Source organism: Mastigoproctus giganteus, chromosome 5, assembly GCF_048544385.1.
Source record: "Mastigoproctus giganteus isolate SK-2022 chromosome 5, ASM4854438v1, whole genome shotgun sequence".
NCBI classification, from domain to species: domain Eukaryota; kingdom Metazoa; phylum Arthropoda; class Arachnida; order Uropygi; family Thelyphonidae; genus Mastigoproctus; species Mastigoproctus giganteus.
Genome location: NC_143579.1, coordinates 187,018,469 through 187,042,991, shown reverse-complemented (window position 1 = coordinate 187,042,991; position 24,523 = coordinate 187,018,469). Strand labels below are relative to the sequence as shown.

Genomic DNA, 24,523 nt, shown 5'->3' with positions numbered 1-24,523 from the left:
CAGAACGTGCATGAAAGAATTATATTATTAATTATCCAAGTGGTCAAAATGATCACTAAAATCATATGAGATACATTTTTGTGAATATCAGTAAGATTTGTTCAAAAATTAATTCAGTTCTATGTCAGAGGATGGTACTAATGGCATGTCTACTGATATACTAACAAGATTATCAAGATCTGGTTTGTTCTGAAATATAATTTTGGTGTTATCTGCTTGGGATGATTAGGAAAGTGTTTTACTAGTTGTAAATAAAAACAGGTTCTCATATAGAAAGAAATCATTTTCACACAGTTCTAGAATAAAATTTGAGCAGGAAAAAAACTATTCTTTCTTTCATGGTGGGGGAGGGAAAGCATTTTTTTCCTGAATAATTTTAAAATTTTTAATAAATTAGTATCAGTAAAAAATATGCAGAAAACCAAAGGGTTACAGTTTAATTAAAAATTCATCTTTAATTCATCTTAAAAATCTTCTGGAAAGGCTATTGTAAATCCTAACATGATTAACTATTAGCATTTTAAATGACTCCTTTTATAAAAGCAGATGATTTTGGGAGCAGTTATTCAAATAAAAGGTGACTGTGTGATCACCATGCAGGTGGGAAGCCACAAGGGTGACAAAATTTGTTTTTCTAATAATAAACTTCAAAAACTGGTGCATATCTAAATTTACATGCAGGTATTTGTAACCCTAGGAGCAATCCTGTCTAGGAGTACAGAATGCCATTTGGATGGTCATACAGCAAATTTTGAATTTCGTAATAAGTATGATGCAGTAAAAAACGAAGGAACCACTATGAACAGGAATTCTTTGGAATTCATTTAAGGATTTCTCCTGAGTCAGCTGCACATTGTATTCCAGTAAAACTGTTACCTCCACCACGATGAATGTTCATTTGGAAAAGCAAGAATATTTTTTGGTTTTGCTGCCATTTGCTGCAAAAAAAAAAAAAAAGTTAAAATTTTAGGGTTAATTTAAGAGGGGTGATAATTTAATTTGTGGACTGGTGCAAGATTTTATGGATACCGCCCGAACTTTCCATAACTGCCGCTACAGGTGCTCTTCCTGATCTCTACTGAGCAGACTGTGTGCGCATGCCAGTACTAGTTGAGCTAGTGTTGTATGAAGAGCTTTTTAATCCGTGTGTCACTCTCAATAATTTTGAAGCAAGTATCATGTATCAGACATATAGATTGAACAGCGTATATGTGATTCGTTATTGTGTCAGATGGGGCCTTAAATGCATCAGAAACAGTTAAAGAGATGAATGAAGCATATGGTAATGAGTGTCTTGGTAGGACAGTGTGACCGAAATTTCCAGTGTGAAGTGGTTTCTCCATCAAGACAAAGCCAGGCCCCAATGGCTAATATTCTGCCACATCCCCCTTATTCACCAGATTTAGCCCCATGCAATTTCTTTCTGTTTTTGTCTGAAGAAAGCTCTGGAAGGCAAGCTCTTGGCATCCGACACAACGATGTTCGCAGAGCCACAATGGAAGCACTTCACAGTCTTTCGAAAAATGGCTTGCAAGAAGCATTTAATGTGTGAGTATGACAGTGGCAAAAGTGTGTAAAGTTCAAGGGAGAGTATTTCGAGAAGGAGAAATCCACAGAAGATTCAGATGATGACAATTAAGATAAGATCTTGCACCAGTCTGCAAATTAAATGACCACCCACTCATACAAGTTGCAATTGTTCTACATTCAAATTTGTATATATATTTATAATTCTGTTCTTCTCACAATCCTTTTTTTTTTTAATATTTAATGTGATTGTTACTTTTGGTCTGTTAGTGAAGTGGTAAAATTCACCCCCAAGTACAAAAATATGCTTCACATATTAAAAAATTATAATACAACCCTAGCATACTTCAGTCTTTCAAGGACATTCTGAAACATAGTCATTAGTTTAAAACTTCTTTTTTAAACTTACCAGCTGTGGTCAAAATGCCCCTGGATATTTACTACCCCATGCCTTTGTCTGTATAGTTTTAAGTGAAACAGAATTAGCTATGCTTCTATAGTGAAGCACATTGATTGTAGCAGATATGCAAACTAGTTGCAAGGAATTAACTGCTCATAACATTGCAGAGATTTCATAACTATTTGCAGCAGCAAAGCATTCAAAAATTGTGCTGGTAAAAGAAAAGTTCTTGCTTTCAGTTTTGTTAAAGAAGGTTATTTGTGTAGTGGCTATTTTATGTGAAATACTGTTTTAGGAAAGCAAAAGAAGAGAAAAAATTACATTACTAAATACAAAATTTGTTTGAAAATTAACTAATATAACTAATCTGAGAAAAATATGTCATTAAGAAATATTCACATGCAGCAGCATTATAATCCTATGATAAAGAGTAGTATTATAAAAACTGGCATGAATAACTACTTTGGTTATTAAATTTAAAAAAAATACTACTACCCCCATTAGATATTATACTATCTTAATTTTCTTGATTACACTTACCAAAAAAAAAAAAAAGCTTAAGAATTTTAAAATGGAGTAAATACATTATCCCATTTCCAAATTGCATTTCAGAATTTCATGTCCTCTATGACAGGTTAAAAATATGACAAAACAGTGACAGTATTCCAAACAGGTTCATCTAATACATTACTAGAAAATGTCTTTAGCAAATTTGCAGGCTGCTTTAGAAGAGGAACTGTTCTCTTAATGAAAAAGCCAGAAACCTGTATGTTGAGTGGTACAAGGGGACCCTTGATTTAAAAAGAGAAACTTCAGAAACTCCTGCAAGATTATCAAGAGGCAGGAATATTAAAACCGTCTATCTCCACTTGGAAGGGCAGTTAGCAGGGTGACTATTCCAATAAATTTCCCATGAATAGTCTGGGAAGGAAGACTTTTTGCAGTGTCTTTAGGATGCCATAATATTCAGGAACCAGTTTTGTTCAGTATATTTGTTCTTTATTTTGATATATTTTTACTTCTATCTTTATTTTAAAGGTAAGTGTGGCTTCAATTAGAAAAGGTAAGTATACTGTAACATGTCTCAGAATGGCATGACATGTTGAAACTGTCAATGGCAATTCACATGTGAGTTATATAATTTTTAATGGTATATTGCTGTTGCAGAACTTTCTCTAGATGATAGTGATTCATTTCTGTGCTTGGAATATGATAGATAACATTAAGTCTCTGAGGAAATTAGATGATGCCTAAAAACAAAGTGAAAATTAGTGAAAAAAAAGAATCCTTTTTTCTCTGCACCCTTTCCAACAGATCTATACCCTTCCTAAAATGAAGTTTTCAAACTTGTATGCAGTACACCAGGTGCAGCCTAACCATTGTCTTATCATCATCAGCCATTTTCAATCCACTGCAGGATGAAGGCCTCTCCAGCAACTTTCTAGTTCCTTCTGTTTTGAGCACTGGCCATCCATTTACTACCCACAAACTCATGAATTTCATCTATCCATCTCCGCCTTTGTCTTCCAGGTTTTCTTCTAGCTCCTCTTGGATACCATTCTGTTATTTTCTTAGTCCATCTGTCATCATGTCTTCGAGCTATGTGTCCTGCCCAGGACCATTTTAGTTCTTTAGTTTTGATAAGAATGTCCTTTACTTGAGTTTGTTGCCTAATCCATGTGTTTCTCTTCTTATCTAACAGTCTGATTCCCAATATGATTCGTTCCGTTCTTCGCTGTGTAGTTCTCAGCTTCTCTTCCATTCTTTTGGTGAGTGCCCAAGTTTCACTTCCATAAGTCATGGTGGGGAGTATACATTGGTTCATTATTTTACGTTTCAGACAAACTGGGATATTGCTCTTCAGTATGTGACTATATTTCCTGAATGCTATCCATCCAAAATTTATTCTTCTCTTGACTTCCAGCCATTTATCATTATTACAGCTAATGACTTGTCCCAGATAAGTATATGACTCCACCTTTTCAACTACTGCTCCTTCAATCTTTATTTTCCTTTCTGTGGCATACTTGTTCATCATTACTTTTGTTTTAGCCATATTCATCTTTAGTCCAAAATCCTTACTAGCTGTGCATAACTGATTAAGATTTTCCTCTAATTCGTTGGGATCGTGGCTAATGACCACAATGTCATCTGCAAATCGTAAATGGTTTAGGTACTCTCCATTCACATTGACTCCTTTCTGCGACCAGTCTAATCTTCTGAAAGCTTCCTCAAGGGCAGCAGTAAACAGCTTCGGAGATATTGTGTCTCCTTGTTGAACTCCTTTCTCAATTTTAAATTTCCTACTGTCTTTGTCTAGTCTAATAAAGGAGGTAGCACTCTCATATATTTTCTTCAAAATCATAATATATGGGGTATCAATGCCTTGTCTTTCCAGTGCCCGAAACATTGCCTTATGCTGTATGGAGTCAAATGCCTTTTCATAATCCACAAATGCCAGGCATAATGGTGTTTTATATTCATTTGCTTTCTCCATTAGCTGTGATATTACATGAAGGTGATCCATAGTTGAGAATCCTGTCCTAAAGCCAGCTTGCTCTTTCGGTTGATTCTCATCAAGTATTCTGTCTAATCTGTTAGTAATGACCCTTGTGAACAACTTGTAGATGTGGGATAGCAAGCTAATTTGTCTATAATTTCCAATTTCTGATTTATCTCCTTTCTTATGCAGCAAAACTATGATTGCATTATTCCACTGCTTAGGTGTCACACCTTTTCTAATGCACTTTGAGAAGAGCCTTGCCAGTTTTTGTGTTATGCAATGTCTTATGCAATGGAATATACCATTGTCTTGGAATATACCATTACCAATGGAAATAACCATTGTCTTATGCAATGGAATAATTGCCTTATTGTTCTCACTGGCAAAGTTCAGGCATATCATTGACAGAACTCCATAAGCTGTTCTGGCAGCTTGTTTGCACTGTCAGAGAATTTCATGTCTGTACAATTATCCCTAGATCTTTTTCCTACTCCACTACTTGAGTTTACCATTCAGATGGCATATTATTCTGAGACTACTGCAACCCAAATGAATACACTGCATTTATCACCCTTAAACCTCAGTTGTCATTTTCCAGTCCATCTACTTAGTTTATCTGATCATCCTGAAGTAGCATACCTTCATTACCACATTAACCAACGTTTCTCACTTTTGTATCATCAGCAAACTTAAACATCAAACTTGAAATACCCATGTTAATATCATTAATAAAGATTAAAAACAGTAAGTCCCCACAAAACCCCTTTCAATTCCCCATGAAGTAGCCAATTATGTCCTTCATATTTGATTTGAGAAGTCTGTGGTTTTCACAAGTCTCTTTTAAATAAAAGGAATGTTCGACTGGAACAAAAGCATAAATGATTCCCTTTATGATTTAGGTCTTATTTTTCATCGATTCCTCCAAAACTAACTTTTGTGGCTAGTTTTGGAGAAATAGTGAAAAGTTACGAATCACTTAGTTTGCAAACTGAAGCTCCTAAAGCAGTCATTAATCCAAAATACTGTTTCAACAGACAAGTAACATTTCTTGAGAAATGTATGCAAATTAGCTTCTCACAGCATTTTTATCAAGAAAATTATGCAAAGAGAGTAGGTAAGTCTGCAGAAGATTTTAGAAGAACCAAATCTTTCACTAAATCATTTAGCTGGTTTTGTATTATTGTGGTTCACATACATTTGCACACTGGGAAAAGTCACTCTCACTATGTATATATTACAATCAGAATCTGATGAAATTTTATCACGTCTTTGGTAGAGAAAGTATGGGGAGAATCAGTTGAGAGAGAGAGAGAGGAGGGGCAGCAGATTATAGCAGATGGCAGATTTGGATGTGAAATGTCCTTTTGATTTTCAATATTATAGCCTTGCACTTTAGTTCAGCCTAAACAGCAATCATCCCTGGGCTTCTCAGTTCATTCCAGATGATGGGAATAACAAAACATAAAGACCTTTTCTTATATTGGCTACATTTCCTTAATTGCTCAACACAAGCATGGCAAAGTTTGTTTGGAGCATATGTCTTGGTAGCCAAGTTTCATCCCAAAATATGTACAACATATCTTTTTTTAAGAAATTCTGTAATATTTTTCCTAGGCTTTTTTAATAACAAAGCTGCCAGAAACATAAAATGTGTCAGGTTTATTTTCTCATCTGCTTGTTGCTATACTGCACTACAAAATTTAAACTCATAAGCAGTTTTATTTGTATGATTTTGCGCAAGCTAAATCAGTACAGAGAACGATGCTTTATAGCAGTCTGCTGTCTACATATATGTTAATTGTCAACACTTTTTAAGGGTTCCTTGTTCATGATCATAAAAAAAAAAAATAGTATAACAATAGTTACCAACCTTGTAATAACAAAAAGTGCATATCACTTTTGCATTTTATTCAAACACATTAAAAGAAATGTATGATGTTTGGCAAACCCTCTGTATGGGTGCCACTTCTGAACTCTGCCTACACAAATTACTAAATGATAAATATAATTAGCCTGATTTCAAAACCAAGGTAGGTATCTATTCCTGGGAGAAACTTCCAGGAATCAGCAGCAGTATTACAAAATGCTGCACTAAACAGTATACACACAAATTTTTTTTTTTTTTTTTTAATGAAACCCCAAATACAAAAGGTGTCAAAACCTATAGTACTTAGTACTGTGTACAGGTTGAAAGAGATAGGGAAGGAGGGGATGCCAAAAACTTTGCTCTGGAGGCTAAACACGGGCTTCACCATTTCAAGTATCCAATAAGAAAAGTGGTGGAATTGCACCAATTGATGAGATGAGTCCTCTACCACTTAGAACGATACTAAAGTGTTTGTTCCTGAGATGGAATCTTGATAGTTTTGTCATGGGAACACCAATCCAACCAGATACTAGTTTTATGTTGCAAAATTTACAATTAGATCTCCCAATGCAAATTGAAACTGAGATCATTATCTTCTCCTAGAAATATCTGAACATAAAATGTTCAACCAGAGATAAATAATTGCATATATAATTTCACCACTACAAGCCTCTAATAAGCAAAGTGGTGGTATTGCACCAGTTGATGAGTCATCTATCACCTAGTGGTAGGTGCACAAATATTTAAACTTATAGTTAATATTTCATGATAGAATTAATGCACAGAGACAACAGCTCATTTAAAATCATGAATAGAGAAAATACATTACTGCTCATATGGTCAGTGTACAAGCTACAATTGGCTGATCATAGCTAATCAGTCAATGGTGACTTAACTGACATACACAGGTAGTAGTGGTTAAAGTTTCTCAAAATCGATACCCCAAAATCCATTTTAGAAAATTTTGGTCAGTAAGCATATGAAACTAATTATCTTACCAGTGCTTCTAATTTCTTTCGGATTTCAGCTTTCTTAAGCCATATTTTATCAACTTTCTCATCATTTTTCTGTTTAGTTACTTCCAAATCATTTAGCATTTTTTCTCTTGTCTTCAATTTCTCTTCCTGATGTTTGAGATTATATGCTATTTTTTCCTCCACGTGTATTTTTAATTGTTTTAAGGTCTAAAAGAAATAAGCAACATAAATATACATATTCAAACATATTAATGCATAAAACAACATAAGTTAACATCAAGAAAATGTTTCAGAATTCCAAAACTTGAGAAAGTGAATCCATGTATGCTTAGAGTATTTTACTTTCTGACTATTATAATATATTTTAACAAGTTTACCCTTACCTGACATATGCCCAGGTAAAATTTAAGGTACCATCTTCCATATGGATTTTTTTTTAAAACTAACTTATAGTACTAAACTGAACTATAGTACCTCCTAACATTTGCCAAAATATCATTCAATAAATCAAATTTTCAAAAATATTTTATTATTAAAATAACCCTTAATTGGGTGTATCAGTGTTTTTTGAAGATTGCACATACACTTGGGTAAATGGTGTAAAATTTATAATCTTAAATTGGGCAAGAAATAATTCAAAATTGTTTAATTTCTGATGCCACCTTTATTTTAAATCTATTATGAATATAACAGATTGAAAATCTGTTATGTTCATAATAGATGAACATAATTATGAAAAGTCCATTTTTTATATTAAATAATTTTTTTTTTTAAATAAAACCCTCTCTGCAGCATTTCAGACATGATATTCAGAGATGATATTCAAAACTTCCAAGTATCTTGATTGACAGCGAGAGAAATGTCAATTGAAAAACCATGTGCTTCGGCAACCAGATGTCTTGACCTCATCATTACTAACAAATCAGATGACATCACAGGGCTTAAATTACAGGATTCGATTTTAGCAAAACATTTGACTTTTTCCCTCATGAGAGGTTATTGTATAAGCTTGAACAGGTTGGGATTACTGGATATAATGTCCTTCAGATTGGTGTAATGTCAGGAGTGGGTCTCTCAAGGATCAGTTCTTGGACCACTGTTGTTTCTCATTTTCATAAATGACACTGACAAAGAGATAGAAGGTGTGATGTAAATATTTGCAGATGACATTAAAGATTGGTAGAGTTGTTAATGATCAGTGCCAAGCAGCACTCCTTAGGATGATTTGAACAGACTTCACAGATGGTCAGAGAAGTGGCTACGTTTTAATGCTGCTAAATGCAAGGTCTTACACTTATGGAATAGTAACCCCAAATAAATTATATACTTGGTGGGGTTGAATTAGAAACAGTGGAGGAGGAAAGAGATCTGGGAGTTACAATGTGGGCAGATATGAAACTTTCTGAACAGAGTAGACAGGCAGCCAGGAAAACCCCATGGTGTCCTATCGATGATTTATATAGTAAGGTATGTATAAGGTATGTATTATACATCCCAATGTATAAGGCAATTGTAAGACCACATTTGAAATACTGTGTTCAAGTATGGAGAAAAAAAGACTCATGAAAAAAGACATCAAGCTTCTTGAAAGGGTCCAAAGACAGGCAACTCGAATGGTGAGATTGGCAGAAGGATGATCTTGTGAGGAAAGACTGATTATGTGGACTACAGAGCTTGGCAACCAGGCACCTCTGAGGTGACCTGATTGGGGTTTATAAGGCTCTGAGAGGGATTAGTAAAATGAATGATGGAATTCTTACTGTTATAAAGAATTCCAGAACTAGCAGTCATAAATTGAAATTACAGGTCTTGAGGTTTAGATCAGATTGTAGGAAGTTTTCTTTTAGCCAGCGAGTCATCGATTGCTGGATCAAGTTTCCCTCGCAGGTGGTTGAGGCTGACAGTTTGAATAAATTCAAAGTTCAACTGGATAGTTACCTGTGTAAGGAGGGAAGCATATAAATTTGCATTTCCTTATCTACTTTTTTCCAGTGCAGCAAAAGCCTGTGGCTGCCTTGCACTATATGGCATATACTATTAGTATAATTTTTGAGTTTGAAACCCTTTTTGAATGACATGATTTATCTTTGTAGATGCAAAACGTGAACAATTGTGAACAAAGATATATTCAAGGACAGTTTTGATAATTTATAATAGATTATCTTAAATATTATTGCTCAAAGTTCAAGGAAAATCATTAAAGGGATTGCTTTACAGTGGAATGCAAGTTTAAAAGTTGTAAAAATTTGTATGCCAGTGATGGAAGTTTATTTTTTTATAGTTCAATGCTGCTTAGTTAATGGAAAATTCTTATTTATTCATACCATAAACTGTGTCTCATAAAACATTATTTCTTGAATGATATCATACAACTCAATAACCTGTGATATTATTAACATCACAGGTTAGCTATTAAACAACATTCAAGAAATCATATATTCACTGAACAGAAAACTTAATGCTTATTTAATGACACCAAAAGCCAATGCATTTACAGCAAAGCAAAACAATACAGTAAAAGTTTCACATTTGTGGTTTCAACTATTCATGATAATGTCCTAGTATACTTATTTCATAATTTCATGGTAAAATTTTGAGTATTTATAGTATGTGATCAAATGATCATCACACAAATACCATATTGCTTATAGCAAATTCTTATATCCACTGGTAGGGTGATTGGGTTGGAGGACAAATCTATTAATACTTTTTAGAACCAATGTCAATTGCTCTCACTTAAAAAAAATCACTTGTCATCATAATAATTTCCTGTGGATAGCTACTTTATTTATAGTATGCTTAAAACTGTTGCCCATAGAGAAAAAAATTCAATGACAAATTTATGTACTCACACATGACAGTGTTATATATGAAGACTGGGGTGTAAAAATCAGCCTGTGCAATCAATTAGGTTACAAAATTATATAAAAAAATAAATAAAATATCAGTGACATTATAGTTCCTTTTTGGGCAGGCACATATTATACCTCAACCATCTTACTACGATGATGTGAGATCGAAAAACACATCTACAGATATGTCCCATATTTTGCAAATAGAGCACTTCACACCAGCACAATGGTGGATCCATATGTTGCAGTCTATTTGATTTCATTACACAGGTACTTGAAGTGAGAAGATGGTGATGTCTTCCAAATGTTCTGAAACCATATCTGCCACAGGACAGGAACCCCAACATGACAGGACAGGACAGCGATGTGAGAAGACGGTGGGCAAAAGAGAGAGGAAGGTGATGTCTTCCAAATGTTCTGAAACCATATCTGCCACAGGACAGGAACCCCAACTCATGTGAATTCTCACTTACATGGTGGTACTAGAAACATAATCTTTGCATATTTTGAAATCCTATTGTATTTATAGTTATATATTTATTTTAAGTGCTGAAGGATCAGGTGAAGATATAATATTTCAGTGATAAGTATGAGAATAAAGAACATATAATTGTGGATGTGGTATTAAAAGCCACATCTTTTCTTTGCCTACTCAACTTAGTTACTTAGTTTATAAAATTACTTATGTAATTATCCCTTTGATAATAATACTTTTAATAATAATACTTTTCAAATGAAAACAACTCAAATGGCAATTTATTTCTCATGGAATATATATATAAAGAGTGGTTACATAAATCATCATATCTTCTCTCTCTTCTCTTTCTTTTTCCCAAACGGTTTTCAGTTTCCTCCACATTTTCTCTGCTTCCTCCCTATGGGATAATATTAATAAAACAATATGTTTAAATGCATTATTAAAGACTTGTCATGTGAAATGCCATATGATGAAAAATAAACATATGCAAAAATTTAGTCCAATAAACAATTTACTCAAGTTTTTTTAAAAATACATAAAATATTAAAGCTATGATTGTGAATATGAATCATTTTACTACAACGAGCACTTTAAATTGCAGCGAAAAAATATTTTTTTCAGACATATTTTGAAAAACATGTCTCATAAGTTTAGTTTCAATCACTGTTAATAAATAAAGGTGGTGCAAGGATTTTTGCCAGTATCATTCAGGATACCCTAAGAATTCAGGGAACTGCTAGTTGGGGGGGGGGGGAGAAGGGTAATTTAGATCCACATTTTTATTTGATGATACAGATCAAAGTAATGCTTGCACTCACCTCATGAATTCATGTTTGCTGCCACAACAGCTGATGTTGATAAGATGTTCTGAGGGTAGCAATGTTTCAAATGAGAGGGAAGATAAAGCTTGGAATACAAACCTAAATAACTTCAAGGGAGCATGACCCCTTTAAATGAAAGGGAGCATGACCCTCTTTAGAAGATTACTTAATCTCAACTGTGTCTAGAGTGACGTCAGGAGGGTTGTCAATAAAATGGCTGAATTTGAACTCTGGTTAGAACAACTAATGCTAATATAATAGAGCTAATATGTAGGTTAGTGAAAATGCATCATTTTAACATAGCTATCTAGCAAAGTAGTTAAATTAATTAATTAAATTGGCATCATTTTGGTTATATCTCATATTGTGAGATATAACCAACTTCATGAGTTGCCATGGTATTGTACTACCTCGAATAAATAACACTTCACCAGTGGAGAAGACTATTGTTATTTATTCTCAGCAGATACCACCACCCAGATGGCACCGTTTCAAAGCTTGTTGGCTTCTCTTCGGTGGGTGGGCAGGCTGTCACAATATGAGATATAACCAGTGGAAGGCAGTCACAATATGAGATATAACCAAAATGATGCCAATTTAATTAATTAATTTAATCACTTTGGTAGATAGCTATGTTAAAATGATGCATTTGCACTAACCCACATATTAGTCATTCTACCTTGTAGCATGAGGCCTTTGCCCTTAAATACTTTATAGTCTATATCACTATGCACCATCAGGCATCTCTCATATTGTGAAATTATACTTCATAACTGGGTTGTCACTATTGCTACACCAGGGTACCTGCTTACCCAGCGAAGAGAAGCCAACAAGCTTTGAAATGGTACCTTCTGGGTGGTGGTGGTGGTATCTGCTGAGAATAAATAACAATAGTCTTCTCCACTGGTGAAGTGTTATTTATTCGAGGTAGTACAATACCATGGCAACTCGTTGTGAAGGCAGTCACAATATGAGATATAAATATAACGAAAACTATGCCAATTTAATTAATTAATTAAACTACTTTGGTAGATAGCTATGTTAAAATGATGCATTTGCACTAACCCACATATTAGTCATTCTACCTTGTAGCATGAGGCCTTTGCCCTTAAATACTTTATAGTCTATATCACAAATGCACCATCAGCCATCTCTCATATTGTGAAATTATACTTCATAACTGGGTTGTCACTATTGCTACACCAGGGTACCTGCTTACCCAGCGAAGAGAAGCCAACAAGCTTTGAAATGGTACCTTCTGGGTGGTGGTGGTGGTATCTGCTGAGAATAAATAACAATAGTCTTCTCCACTGGTGAAGTGTTATTTATTTGAGGTAGTACAATACCATGGCAACTCGTTGTGAAGGCAGTCACAATATGAGATATAAATATAACGAAAACGATGCCAATTTAATTAATTAATTAAACTACTTTGGTAGATAGCTATGTTAAAATGATGCATTTGCACTAACCCACATATTAGTCATTCTACCTTGTAGCATGAGGCCTTTGCCCTTAAATACTTTATAATATAATAGGGCTAACAGAAACATGGTGCCAAACAGATATTGGTGATGATAAGTTCCACTACAGTATGTATAATGTATTTAGGAAAGATAGAAGGGGTGGAAGGGGTCATGCTCCTTATCAAAAGCAGCCTGAGCATGAAAAGAACTTTTGCTGAGTCTGAAGTTAAGTCTGCCGGCATAGAATCTGTATGGTATGAGTTAGTTGGAAGCAAAGGAACAATGAGAGTAGGAATCATCTACAGACCAGAAGATTGTGAAGAATATGATGTGAGTCTTTAAGTGCAGGTGGAATGGACAAGCAAGCATGAATGTCTTATTATGGGTGATTTTAATCTGCCACAAATTGATTGAAATAAGTGGAAAGGAAACTCACCATGAGGAAAAACTATTTTAAATAAACTAGACGATTATTATTTGTACCAGCATGTTAGAGAAAGTACTAGGGGTGAGAATATTCTTGACCTCATCATTACTAACGAATCAGATGACATGACAGGGCTTAAATTACAGGATTGGATTTTAGAAGCATTTGACTTGATCCCTTATGAGAGGTTATTGTATATGTTGGAATTACTGGATATGATATTCTTCAGATTGGTGTAACGTCAGGAGTGGGTTATCAAGGATCAGTTCTTGGAGCACTGTTGTTTCTCATTTTCATAAATGACACTGACAAAGAGATAGAAGGTGCGATGTCAAAATTTGCAGATGACGTTAGAGATTGGTAGAGCTATTAATGATCAGTGCCAAGCAGCACTCCTTTAGGATGAACTGAGAAGACTTCAAAGATCGTCAGAGAAGTGGCTATGTTTTAATGCTGCTAAATGCAAGGTCTTACACTTAGGGAATAGCAACCCCCAAATAAATTATACATTTGGTGGGGTTGAATTAAAATCAGTGGAGGAGGAAAGGGTTCTGGGAGTTACAACGCAGAAAATATGAAGTTTTCTGAACAGTGTAGACAGGCAGCAGGAAAGGCCATGGTGTCCTATCGCTGATTTATTGAATGTTATCCTGTAGAGATAGGGAGGTCATAATCCCACGGTTATAAGGCAATTGTAAGACGACATTTGTAATACTGTGTTCAAGTATGGAAACCTCATCTGCAACAAGCCAACAAGCTTCTTGAAAGGGTCCAAAGACAAGCAACTTGAATGGTGAGATTGGCAGAAGGGCGATCATATGAGGAAAGACTCCATGTAGACTACAGAGCTTGGCAACTAGGCACCTCAGAGGTGACCTACCTGAGCATTAGCATTAGTAGAGGCATTTGATGCAAGAAAGCAAGCTTATGCAGCATCAGCCAAAAAAAAAAAAAACAAAAAAAAAACCACTTCCACTTCACCCCTCTGTTCGTTCAAAATACCTGTCCAGCTGAGCCTTAAACTTATTTAGGCTATCAACCTCCACCACAAGGGATGGAAGTCTGTTCCACCAACCAACCACCCGCTGGCTAAAGGCAAATTTCCGCACGTCTATCCTACATCTGTCTTTCCTCAATTTGAATTTATGCCCTCTCAGGTGATTTTTCTGAGCTAGAGGAAGAATCCCATCAGCATTGAGCATGCTTAAACCATTCAAGGCTTTATACACCTCTATCAGATAACCTCGCTAGTGCCTAGTCTCCAGACACTGTAATTTGCAAAACTTAAGCCTTTCTTCATAAGAGCACCCCTTTGTTCCATTCACTAATCTTGTTGCCCTTCTCTGTACTCGTTCCAGCAGCTCTACATCCTTCTTGAAATGAGGCCTCCAGACCTGTATACAGTACTCTAGGTGTGGCCTGACCATTGCCTTATACAATGGAATAATCACCTCCTTATCCCTGCTGGAAAAATTCCTGTATATCATTGACAATACTCCATGAGCTACTCTGGCAGCCCGTCTGCACTGCTCAGAGAACTTCATATCTGCCTGCACAACCACCCCCAAGTCCCTTTCATTCTCTACCACTGTCAGTGTAGTACCACAGAGTTGATACGTTGCTCTGGGGTTGCTGTTTCCCATGTGTAGTACTTTACATTTGTCAATGTTAAACTTCATTTGCCACCTCTCAGCCCATCTGCTCAACCTTTCCAGATCCTGTTGCAGCAGCATAGTGTCAGTAGTGGCCTTGACAACCCTGCCAACCTTTGTATCATCTGCAAACTTGGACATTAAGCTTGATATACCATCATCAATATCATTTATAAATACAGAAAACAATAATGGACCCAACACTGAGCCCTGAGGGACTCCACTAATAACGTTAGTCCACGATGAGCAGTGTCCATTGATTACCACTCTCTGTCTTCTCCCCCTCAACCACCCCTTTATCCATAGCAGCAATTTGCCTCCAATGTCACACTGCTCCAATTTGCGTAGCAGTCTTCCATGTGCAACAGTATCAAAAGCCTTTCTAAGATCCAAGTATATAATATCAAAGTTATTCCCTGCATCCAGTTCTTTTGTGATTGCATCATAGTATCCAATCAAGTTGGTCAGGCAAGACTTCCCCTTAACAAAACCATGCTGTGTCTGAGCTATAACTGAAGTCTTGTCTAAATGATCCTGCAGTGCTTCTTTAACCAGTGCCTCCATTAATTTTCCTGGAACAGAAGTTAAGCTCACAGGTCTATAATTACTTGTGTCAGCCTTTGATCCTCCTTTGTGAATTGGGGTCACATTTGCACATCTCCAGTCCATGGGTACCTCCCCTGAGTCCAAGGAAGCTCTCATAATTATGGCTAAGGGTTTGCTTACTTCCTTTGCTGCCTCCTTTAATATAACTGGATAGATCCCATCCACCCTGGGTGCCTTTCTTGTGTTTATCTTCAACAGTTTCAACTCCACTTTACTCCCAGTTATTTCAAGATTCTGTAGCTTACTGCTAGAGTTGAATACATCTCTGGCATTCCCCTTGCTGAATAACTCCTCATGTGTGAATGTCGATGCAAAATATTCATTTAGTTTGTTAGCTACCTGAGCAGGATCATCAACAGTTGACCCATCAATATCAAGTGGACCAATCTGATTCATCCCCTTCCTTCTAGAGTTTACATAAGTAAAGAACTCTTTGCTGTTTTTCTTTGCATCCCTTGCCAAGGATTTCTCGTAATCTGCCTTCGCCTGCCTAACCTCCTTTGTAACTTGGTTGCATATCAACTTGTATCTATTATAGGCTTCTGTGTCATGTGTTAATTTGTAAGTATCCCATGCATTTTTCTTCTCTGCCATATGCCTCATTAGTTCATCTGACATCCATTTTGGCCTAAACCTTGAACAATATTTCTTAGTTGGTATGTAAAGCCTAGTAGCTTCCAAGATAAGTTCTTTGAATGCTTCCCATTTTGAATTTGCTGTTGGTAACATCATCAGTTGGTCCCACTGTATAGAATTTAAATACTGTCTCAGTCCATCGTAGTCGCCTTTACGGAAGCAATAACCCTTCCCTTTACCCCTAATGGTAGTTACCTCTTTGAGTAAATCCCACTTCAGCACACTGTGATCACTGCCACCTAGTGGTTCATTTATCTGCAGATTCTTAATGCATGAAGAATCACTGCTGATAATCAAATCAAGAGTATTACTCCCTCTAGTTGCCTCCCGAACATGCTGATGTAGAAAACAATCATCCAATAAATCCACAAAAGCCCTGCTAGTGTGTGAGTAACCAGCCCCCAAATTCCAGTCAATATCTGGGAAATTAAAATCTCCCATTATAAGACTCTCTGATTTACTGCCCACTCTATTTCCCTGTACAGTTCCTTATTATACTCATCAGAGTCATTAGGCCTATAGTACACTCCTACTCTCAATTTTGATCTCCCAATGTTTATGTCACACCAAACTGACTCAACACTGCACTGTCCGGCGATGTCGACTGGCTTCACTTCCTTGGTTTTTATGTGTTTCTTAACTAATAGCATAACCCCTCCCCCCTTCCTATCCTGTCTATCCTTTCTGTAGACGTTGTACTCCCCAAATTGCAGTTCTGCATCCCTTATATCTGTGTGACACCACATCTCTGATATCCCAACAATATCTGCCTTTGATGTTTTGAGCAATACCTTAAATTCATCAAATTTATTTACTAAACTCCTAGCATTGGTGTACACGCAAGTATACCTGCACCTGTTTCTATTCTTAGCTACCCTAACACAACCCATGTGTTTACTTGTACCGCAATGGCTCCCAGCAGTCTCTGAAATACCATGCATCTTGTTTTTCAGGCTTCTGCTCATTCTAATAGAAGCAGTGCAAGAATCTCTTTCACCTCTGCCAGTGGCTACTGTCAATCTATTCGTCTTTGTCTCCCCCCAAGCTAGCAGTTTTCTGACCCACCTAACGCTGCCTCGATAGCATCAGCAAATATTCTTGCACCCTTTCTATTTAAGTGTATCCCACCCCTGGAGAAGCAATCTCTCCTGTTAACAAGTACAGTCCAGGCTGAAAAAAAGTCTACCCCTTGAGCCTTGCACAGTCTTTCCAGGGCCAAATTGATTGACAAGGCTCTCATCATATACTCCCTCCTATCGTGTCTGGGCAGAATTGCAGACACTTTCAAATTCAACCCTAATTCTCGGCTTTTGTTCAACAGTGACCTGTACTTGTTAAGTAATTCTGCCGGTCTCCTACTCTTAATATTATTAGTGCCAACGTGTACAACTATATCACCTTTTGTGCCCTTAAAAGATGATATTCGCTCTACAACGTCATCAACCTTTGCCCCTGGCAGACATACCCTGGTCCTGTTCCACCTATCTTTTTTACAAAGCATGTTCCCCGTTTCCCTGACAATAGAGTCACCAACAACTACTAGTTCCTTCGGGACCAGCGCATTCTGCCTTGGGGGTTGTCTCTGTGTCACGCGATGCCCAAGTGCAAGCTCTGGCGTTGATGTGGGCAGCTGAGAGCTTGATGGGCCCCTCAATTTAGTTTCTTTGAGGGCATCCACCCTGTCCTTCAAGCTCTCATATAGGCCCACAAGAACGCCGAGTTGTTGCCTGATATCGATACACTCCTTGCATCGCGCACACACAAAGACATCCCCCTTGGCAGTATCATGTCCCGTACCCGATTGCTCTGCAAACATCAAGCAAACAGTGCATTTTATAAGGCTGTGAGTCAGAGGACAACTGCCCCCCTCAGTTCTGCTCTGAGCCACAGCACTTCCATTAGCTTGAGCCTTTTGCTTTGCTGCTCTGGTCTGAGTCATGATTCTATTAATTTATTAATTAATTATAATTAATTATGTTATGTTATTAATTATGTTAAATATAATTAATTATATTACGTTTGTAATCTAAGTCGTTATATGTATTTATTTAAACGTACAATTTAACTGCTAACGAAGTTCAACTAACGCTATCTAGTACGGTATATAACCATCGTATCACAAAGGCGGGAAAATTACGAACGGTAGCGGAGTTGAAACACGTGGAAACCTTTACTGATACTTTTATGCAATTACAAGGCTGAGTAAAGAATAAATACACCAAATTAATCAGAAAATCACAAAATAATGTTATGCTACTAAATTTAAATCAAAAGTTTTAGAAAAACAATAATTTCAAATCAATAAATAAGAAAAATCCACTTAGCGGCTTTGAACACGACCGTTTCTAGTAGCCTCGTCAGCAACTGAGGTTCACAAAACTCTGAGAGTGATTAGTAAAATGAATGAAGGTGGAATTTTCGGTGTTATAAAGAATTCCAAAACTAGGGGTTGTAAATTCAAATTACAGGGCTTGAAGTTTAGATTAGATTTCAGGAACAAGTTGCCTTCACGGGTAGTTAAGGCTGATAGTTTCAATAAATCAAAGGTCAACTGGACAGTTACCTATGTGAAGAGGGAAGCATATAGTTTGAATTTTCTTTTCAAATTGATTGTTTTGTTTTTTTTGCCAGTGCAACAAAAGAGTGTGGCTTCCTTGCACTATATGGTGAATACTATTACTATAACCCTAATAACTATACCAAATCATTCTTAGTTACTACTGTGTACATTATGGACTAATGAAATATAAACTAGTTTCCCCCATAACTACACAATTAGATAATTCTGAATATTCACAGACTGCTAACTTCTGCTTGTCATATTTTGTTCCAAAATTTAAATCGATAATGATTCACTAAGAAATAAGTAAACTATCTGTACTCAGGCCATCCGAATACATATCCCAGAGCAAACTGTTTTTCCTCACAAAACATGTATGGAATACATTATCAAATTACCAAGTCCAGATATGATAATCACTGCTAGATAATAAATTCCCAGCTATATGCCTTAAATATAAAATAAATTCCATTCTCAAGCTCATATTCAAGAGTATTTACACATATCAGGAAATTAGAAAAAAATTTATTGCCGTTTATGAACTGCAAGAAAATTTACACTTTCAAATTCACCTTTATTCTTACAGTGTTTTTTTTTTTTTTTATATGTTTAGCCATTAACTTCTCCAAATACTTAAGTGTTTCAGGATTAATTAATTAATTAAAAAAAGAACATGCACCTTTCATTTGAAACTGATACTAATTGATCACAATTGCTGTTTGTGGTCCGTGTGTGCGAGCGCATGCGTGCGTTAATAATAGCTGTTTTCTCTAGACCACGAAATAGGCCGCAGTTTTTCTTCAATAACAAAGAACATGGTACGCACAAATTGCAACTAACATGGCACACACAAGTGAGATACAAAGTAGTAAGTTTATGACGCTTAAAAAATAGGTATGAAGAGCAGATTTTGAAAATTTATTTATGTTTTATATATGATTGATAATTTCGGTGAAGGGGAAAGACATTTCACCATAATAACGTAAAATCATCCCACAGAATTCCAGCTATTGGTATTACTGCAAATGCAATAAGGTTGGGTCTACTACCCATTTATAATAGATTGTATGTACAGTAACAAAAAGCTCAATAAACCGGAAACTGAAAATTGTTTTTATTGTTTTATGGTAGTGACCTGCAGAATGTGCTTTTGAAAAATATTACAAAGGTGTTCAAAACTGATTCTTATAACCAAACATAGCAATAAATGGTGGTATGTTTTTTGGGTTATTTTTAAAAAACTTCCTAATTCAGGAACCCCCTTCATCAGTTATCCTACATAAGATATTCAGACAGAATCTTTATATGGTTTGTGCAATATAAAGTGTTTTAATTGGCAAGCATTGCTTTTGCTAATTTAGTATTTCTTGTCTATATGAAGTGTGTGTTTAATTAGTGCCTAAAATTAAGAAAGCTACAACAAAAAAAATTTTAAATTTAGAGGTAAAATTACACTGGTGATGTATATGTTGGTGGTGGGTCAGTGCTTTGGAGATGATTTAACTATTATGAAGTAGGTCCCCCTACTTGAAATATCAACAAGGATGAATCAGGCTCTGCCTTTTAGCATTAGTATTAGTAGTGGCATATGATGCAAGAAAGCAAGCTTATACAACATCAACCAAACCAAAAAAAAAAAAATTCCCACTTCTCATTCACCTGTCCATTTGCTCCAAACATTTGTCCAGTTCTTCTTTGAATTTATTTAGTTATCAACTTCCACAAGGACAGACGGAAATTGGTTCCAGCAATCAACCACTCGCTGGCTAAAGGCAAATTTCCGTACATCTATTCTGCAACTGTCTTTCCTCAATTTGAATTTATGCCCCCTCAAGTTCACAGGTATTGATTTAAACTAACTGTAAGTTTAAGGACTCCTTATGTGCTGTAATATAATGACTAAGTATATTAAAGTAGCACTGCTTAATTTTCAGCTCAATTCTCACCTCTTGATGAATCCGCTTGGAGGTGATGAGATTATAGAAAACACACACATATTTATTAACTATGTGTCTTCTATAATCTCATAACATCCAAGTGGATTCGTCAAGAGGTGAGTGCTGAAAATTAAGCGGTGCTACTTTAATATACTTATATTGATTTAAACTGTGTTGTTTATAATCTGAGAAAAAGGAAGAATCCCATCAGCATTGAGTTGCTCAAACCATTCAAAGTCTTATATGCCTCAATCAGATCACCTCATAGTTTTCTAATCTCCAGATGCTGGACATTCAAGGTATGGTGATAATTTCAATATTCCTGTATTGCAGGATGACAACTCTCTGATTAACAGGGACCCTACTGCTTTAAACGGCGCCTCCGTAGTGAGGTGGGCAGGAGCAGCAGTGTGTAGCACACGCTTCTTAATTAGACCGGGGTTCGAGCCCGTGACCACCAAATACGGAGGATGCAGAAAGGTCAAGGAATGACCACTGCATATCCCCGGAGCAATATAGCCTTAGTTGCTAATGCTCCTAAAAAACCAAATAACAACAACAATAACAACTGCTTTAAACCAGCATGAGGAACACAAAAGAATGGTAGGACATTTAAATGACCAGTCAAGTCACCAGATTTAAATTATATGGAGAACATGCAAGACTATCTTGAATGGAAAGTGAAAACAAAGCAACAGCATCCACAAAACCTGGATGAATTACACACTTAGAGGTTTTCAAACTGGTCTAATATTTATGTAAATTATTTTAGAGTCTAGTTGAATCCCTATCACCAAGAACTCATGATGTGAATTATGCTAAAGGTGTTATACGTTATAAATTAAAAAATTACACAGGTCACTAATTTTTTGTCGGTCTGTATCTGTATTTCTTGTTTAATTCAGATTTTGAAGTGGTCCAGAAGATATTTATTGCAAAGGATTAAAAAAAAAAAACAACACCAGCTAATACAAGATTCCCTTTAATAACTGTCTCCATTTTAAGTGGTTTTTAAAAATAATAAACCTACTTACTGATAAAGACCAAATAATTCTGACAGCCTTTCCTTTTCCTTCTTCTGCTGTTCTTTTAAACTGTGTTGTACTTGTTCTACATATGCCTTGAGTACCTCACCTTTAAACTGATCAGAAATTTGGATGCAGTTTTCTTTGTTTGCAAGTAAATTAAGAATTTCTTGGTCATATTCCTGAAATAAACAAAAATTCCTGTATACAACAAAAGAAAAAATATATATAAACAGAAAAATTTTAAATTTTTAAATGAAAAAAATTTTTACATGGTGTTCTTTATTATTAGTATTATTTTTTCTTAGTGTGATTGTCATGTCTCTTCAATTGTTTTTACCACATATACTATTACTGGCATATGCACAGTTACAACAGAACATACTTGCATTGCTGTGTTTGTTATAATATAATAAAAAAATTATAAATAAAGTAGAGTAAAACACCAATTTTTTGAAAAATATTTATAACATTTCTTACATTTAAACTCATGCCAACTTGAACACAATTCAATTTTAACTTCTGTACATAATTCTATTTTTAATCTGATCTTTCCTTTAACTAATAAGATTATTGCTTTTGTATCTTGATGGTTTGGAAGTTCAAGACTATAGGAGAAAAAAAATTTTGGAATTTCAGATTTATATTTCGGAGAGTATTCTAATATCTATTTATTGTGCAGAAAGATTGTGAATGATAAAAACATGTAAGTGCAGTTCAACCTCAAAAATTCAGAACTTTTTAAAATATTTCTCCAAGAATAGTCAAACGTACAAGGGCAAAGAAAAATAAGCTGACTGGATTTCAAAAAAAAAAAAAAAAAAACCACAGCAAGAATATAATGCATATTTATGCATCATATTCCATTTGATCTTGTAACCTTTATTTCATAGGCAAATAGGTTATCCACCAGACCAATAAAGTGGCATGGGTTAAGATTTTGGCTAAATATTGGCAACTATTTGTGTGTAGAGATTATAGGGATCAGAGCTAATATCTTAACTAATAAAAATAATGAATTTATTCCTGAATACTTAAGGGTACTTTGCTATTTTTGTTATATGCATAACCGTAAAAAAAAAAAAAAAACCATAATTTTCAAAAATCTAGAACAGCTATATCTTTAAGGATGTTGGCTTTATGAGGTTCTATTGTATCTTTATTATTCTTCATTTTTGGTACACTCACTCCCTCCTTCTGATAAGCAATAATTTTTTTACACTTCCTGTTTATCAATGTTTTTTTAGAGTGGAATGAAGGAAGAGCTTTGCTTTCTTAACGAATTTTACAGCACTGTGTGTGTGTGTGTGTGTGTGTGTGTGTGTGTGTGTGTGTGTGTGTGTGTGTGTGTGTGTGTGTGTGTGTGTGTTTGCACATTCACATGCATTCTCCGTATAAATAAAAATTTGCTATGGTAGAGAACACAACAAGTAACAAAAGCAATACAATATCAGTGAATTAAAAGAAATATCCTAAAAGTTGCATAATGACATGTGCACTGTAGTGGCAAACCTACCAAAATGGAGGACCATATGGTGTCAAAAGTGATGCAATATCTCTGGATTAAAAGACTATATAATAATTTTAGCAAACTGCTTTTTTTTTATTATCTAGTTCCATTCTTATTCTTCTGTAAATAAGAACTTCTTAATTCTTGGCAATTAAAACCATTACAGATCACTTTGATAGCAATCTGTAGTGACTTCAGTTATTTTGATAGTAATTTTTAAGATCTGCTTTCCAGCACATATGGAAAACAGATCTTCATTCTCCTATGATAAACTTGGATATTATGTACAACTATAATAGTACCTCTAGCAATAGGCATTCAATAACTGAAATCTATTAGTAAAATAATGAAACTGCTTAAATAAGCACACAACTAGAAACCATGCAGGATGCAGTGATACACCATATTCAAATACTTTAGAAAAAAAGTTACACATGTGCAAATTTTTATGAAGGCATAGGAGCCAATTGAAAAAAATATTAGTTTTATAAATATGCATGTTTTCAAATGCCTAAAACAAGTTCTATTTTTTACACTAAATATAAACATCATGAAATAACTTCAATTTCATTTATAGATTTTCTGTAAAAAACTAAAATTGCAAATAATTAGGAGCACATACTAAGAGGAGATATTTACAATGAAAATATTTTTCATGTTCATTAGTAAAATTTTCAAATAGGCTAAAATAGGAGGAACATACAGTAAATCGTCACTTTAAAGGACCTCAATTTAATACATTTTGGAAATAACTGTCCAATGAACCAGGCTTTTTGTTCAAACAGGACTTTGTGATGTAATCACCTTGATCTGATAATATTTACCATCAGTTAAAATATTTTCAGTGCCAAGAAGACCATATTTTCCTCACCGTCATTTGCTGAGTAGATCAGATATCAGAAGGGAATCACCTGAACTTTTTGAAAGTGTACTTGAGAGCATTTCAGACTGAATAACTTTTAGTCAGACTTTTCACTACTACTATACGATATGGCAAAATTTCAAACTCTTCCAAATTACAAAACAAATTACCCAACTGCTAAATGCTGTACTGTAAAATACAGAATCGCAACTTATTTCTTAGAGCTATACTGTTTCATAGAATAGCTATATGAAACTGTGGCAACCATATTTTTTTTGAGTTTAACAAAAAACCAACTTTGACAGATGAGCCTTACATTCTTCCCTCCTCAATATAATCCATCAAAGCAGGGTTTTATTATATCTTCTTTTGCAAAATGGCACATATATTTAATTTTCCAAATAAAGGGTGTTTAGA

General features: G+C 35.2%; 1 protein-coding gene across 1 annotated transcript in view; it reads right to left on the bottom strand.

Annotated features, from left to right (window-relative positions):
• Positions 1–578: 578 nt before the first annotated feature.
• The window catches only part of LOC150085938 (trichoplein keratin filament-binding protein-like), a 113,619-nt gene continuing 89,674 nt past the window's right edge, over positions 579–24,523 (bottom strand). Inside the window, exons 10-13 of the mRNA XM_090373593.1 lie at positions 21,744–21,916; positions 10,920–11,001; positions 7,296–7,481; positions 579–938 (exon numbers count right to left, since the gene is read on the bottom strand). Of these exons, the coding sequence (XP_090229719.1) occupies positions 873–938; positions 7,296–7,481; positions 10,920–11,001; positions 21,744–21,916 (507 nt within the window). The 3' untranslated portion in view covers positions 579–872. The remainder of the gene's footprint in view (positions 939–7,295; positions 7,482–10,919; positions 11,002–21,743; positions 21,917–24,523) is intronic.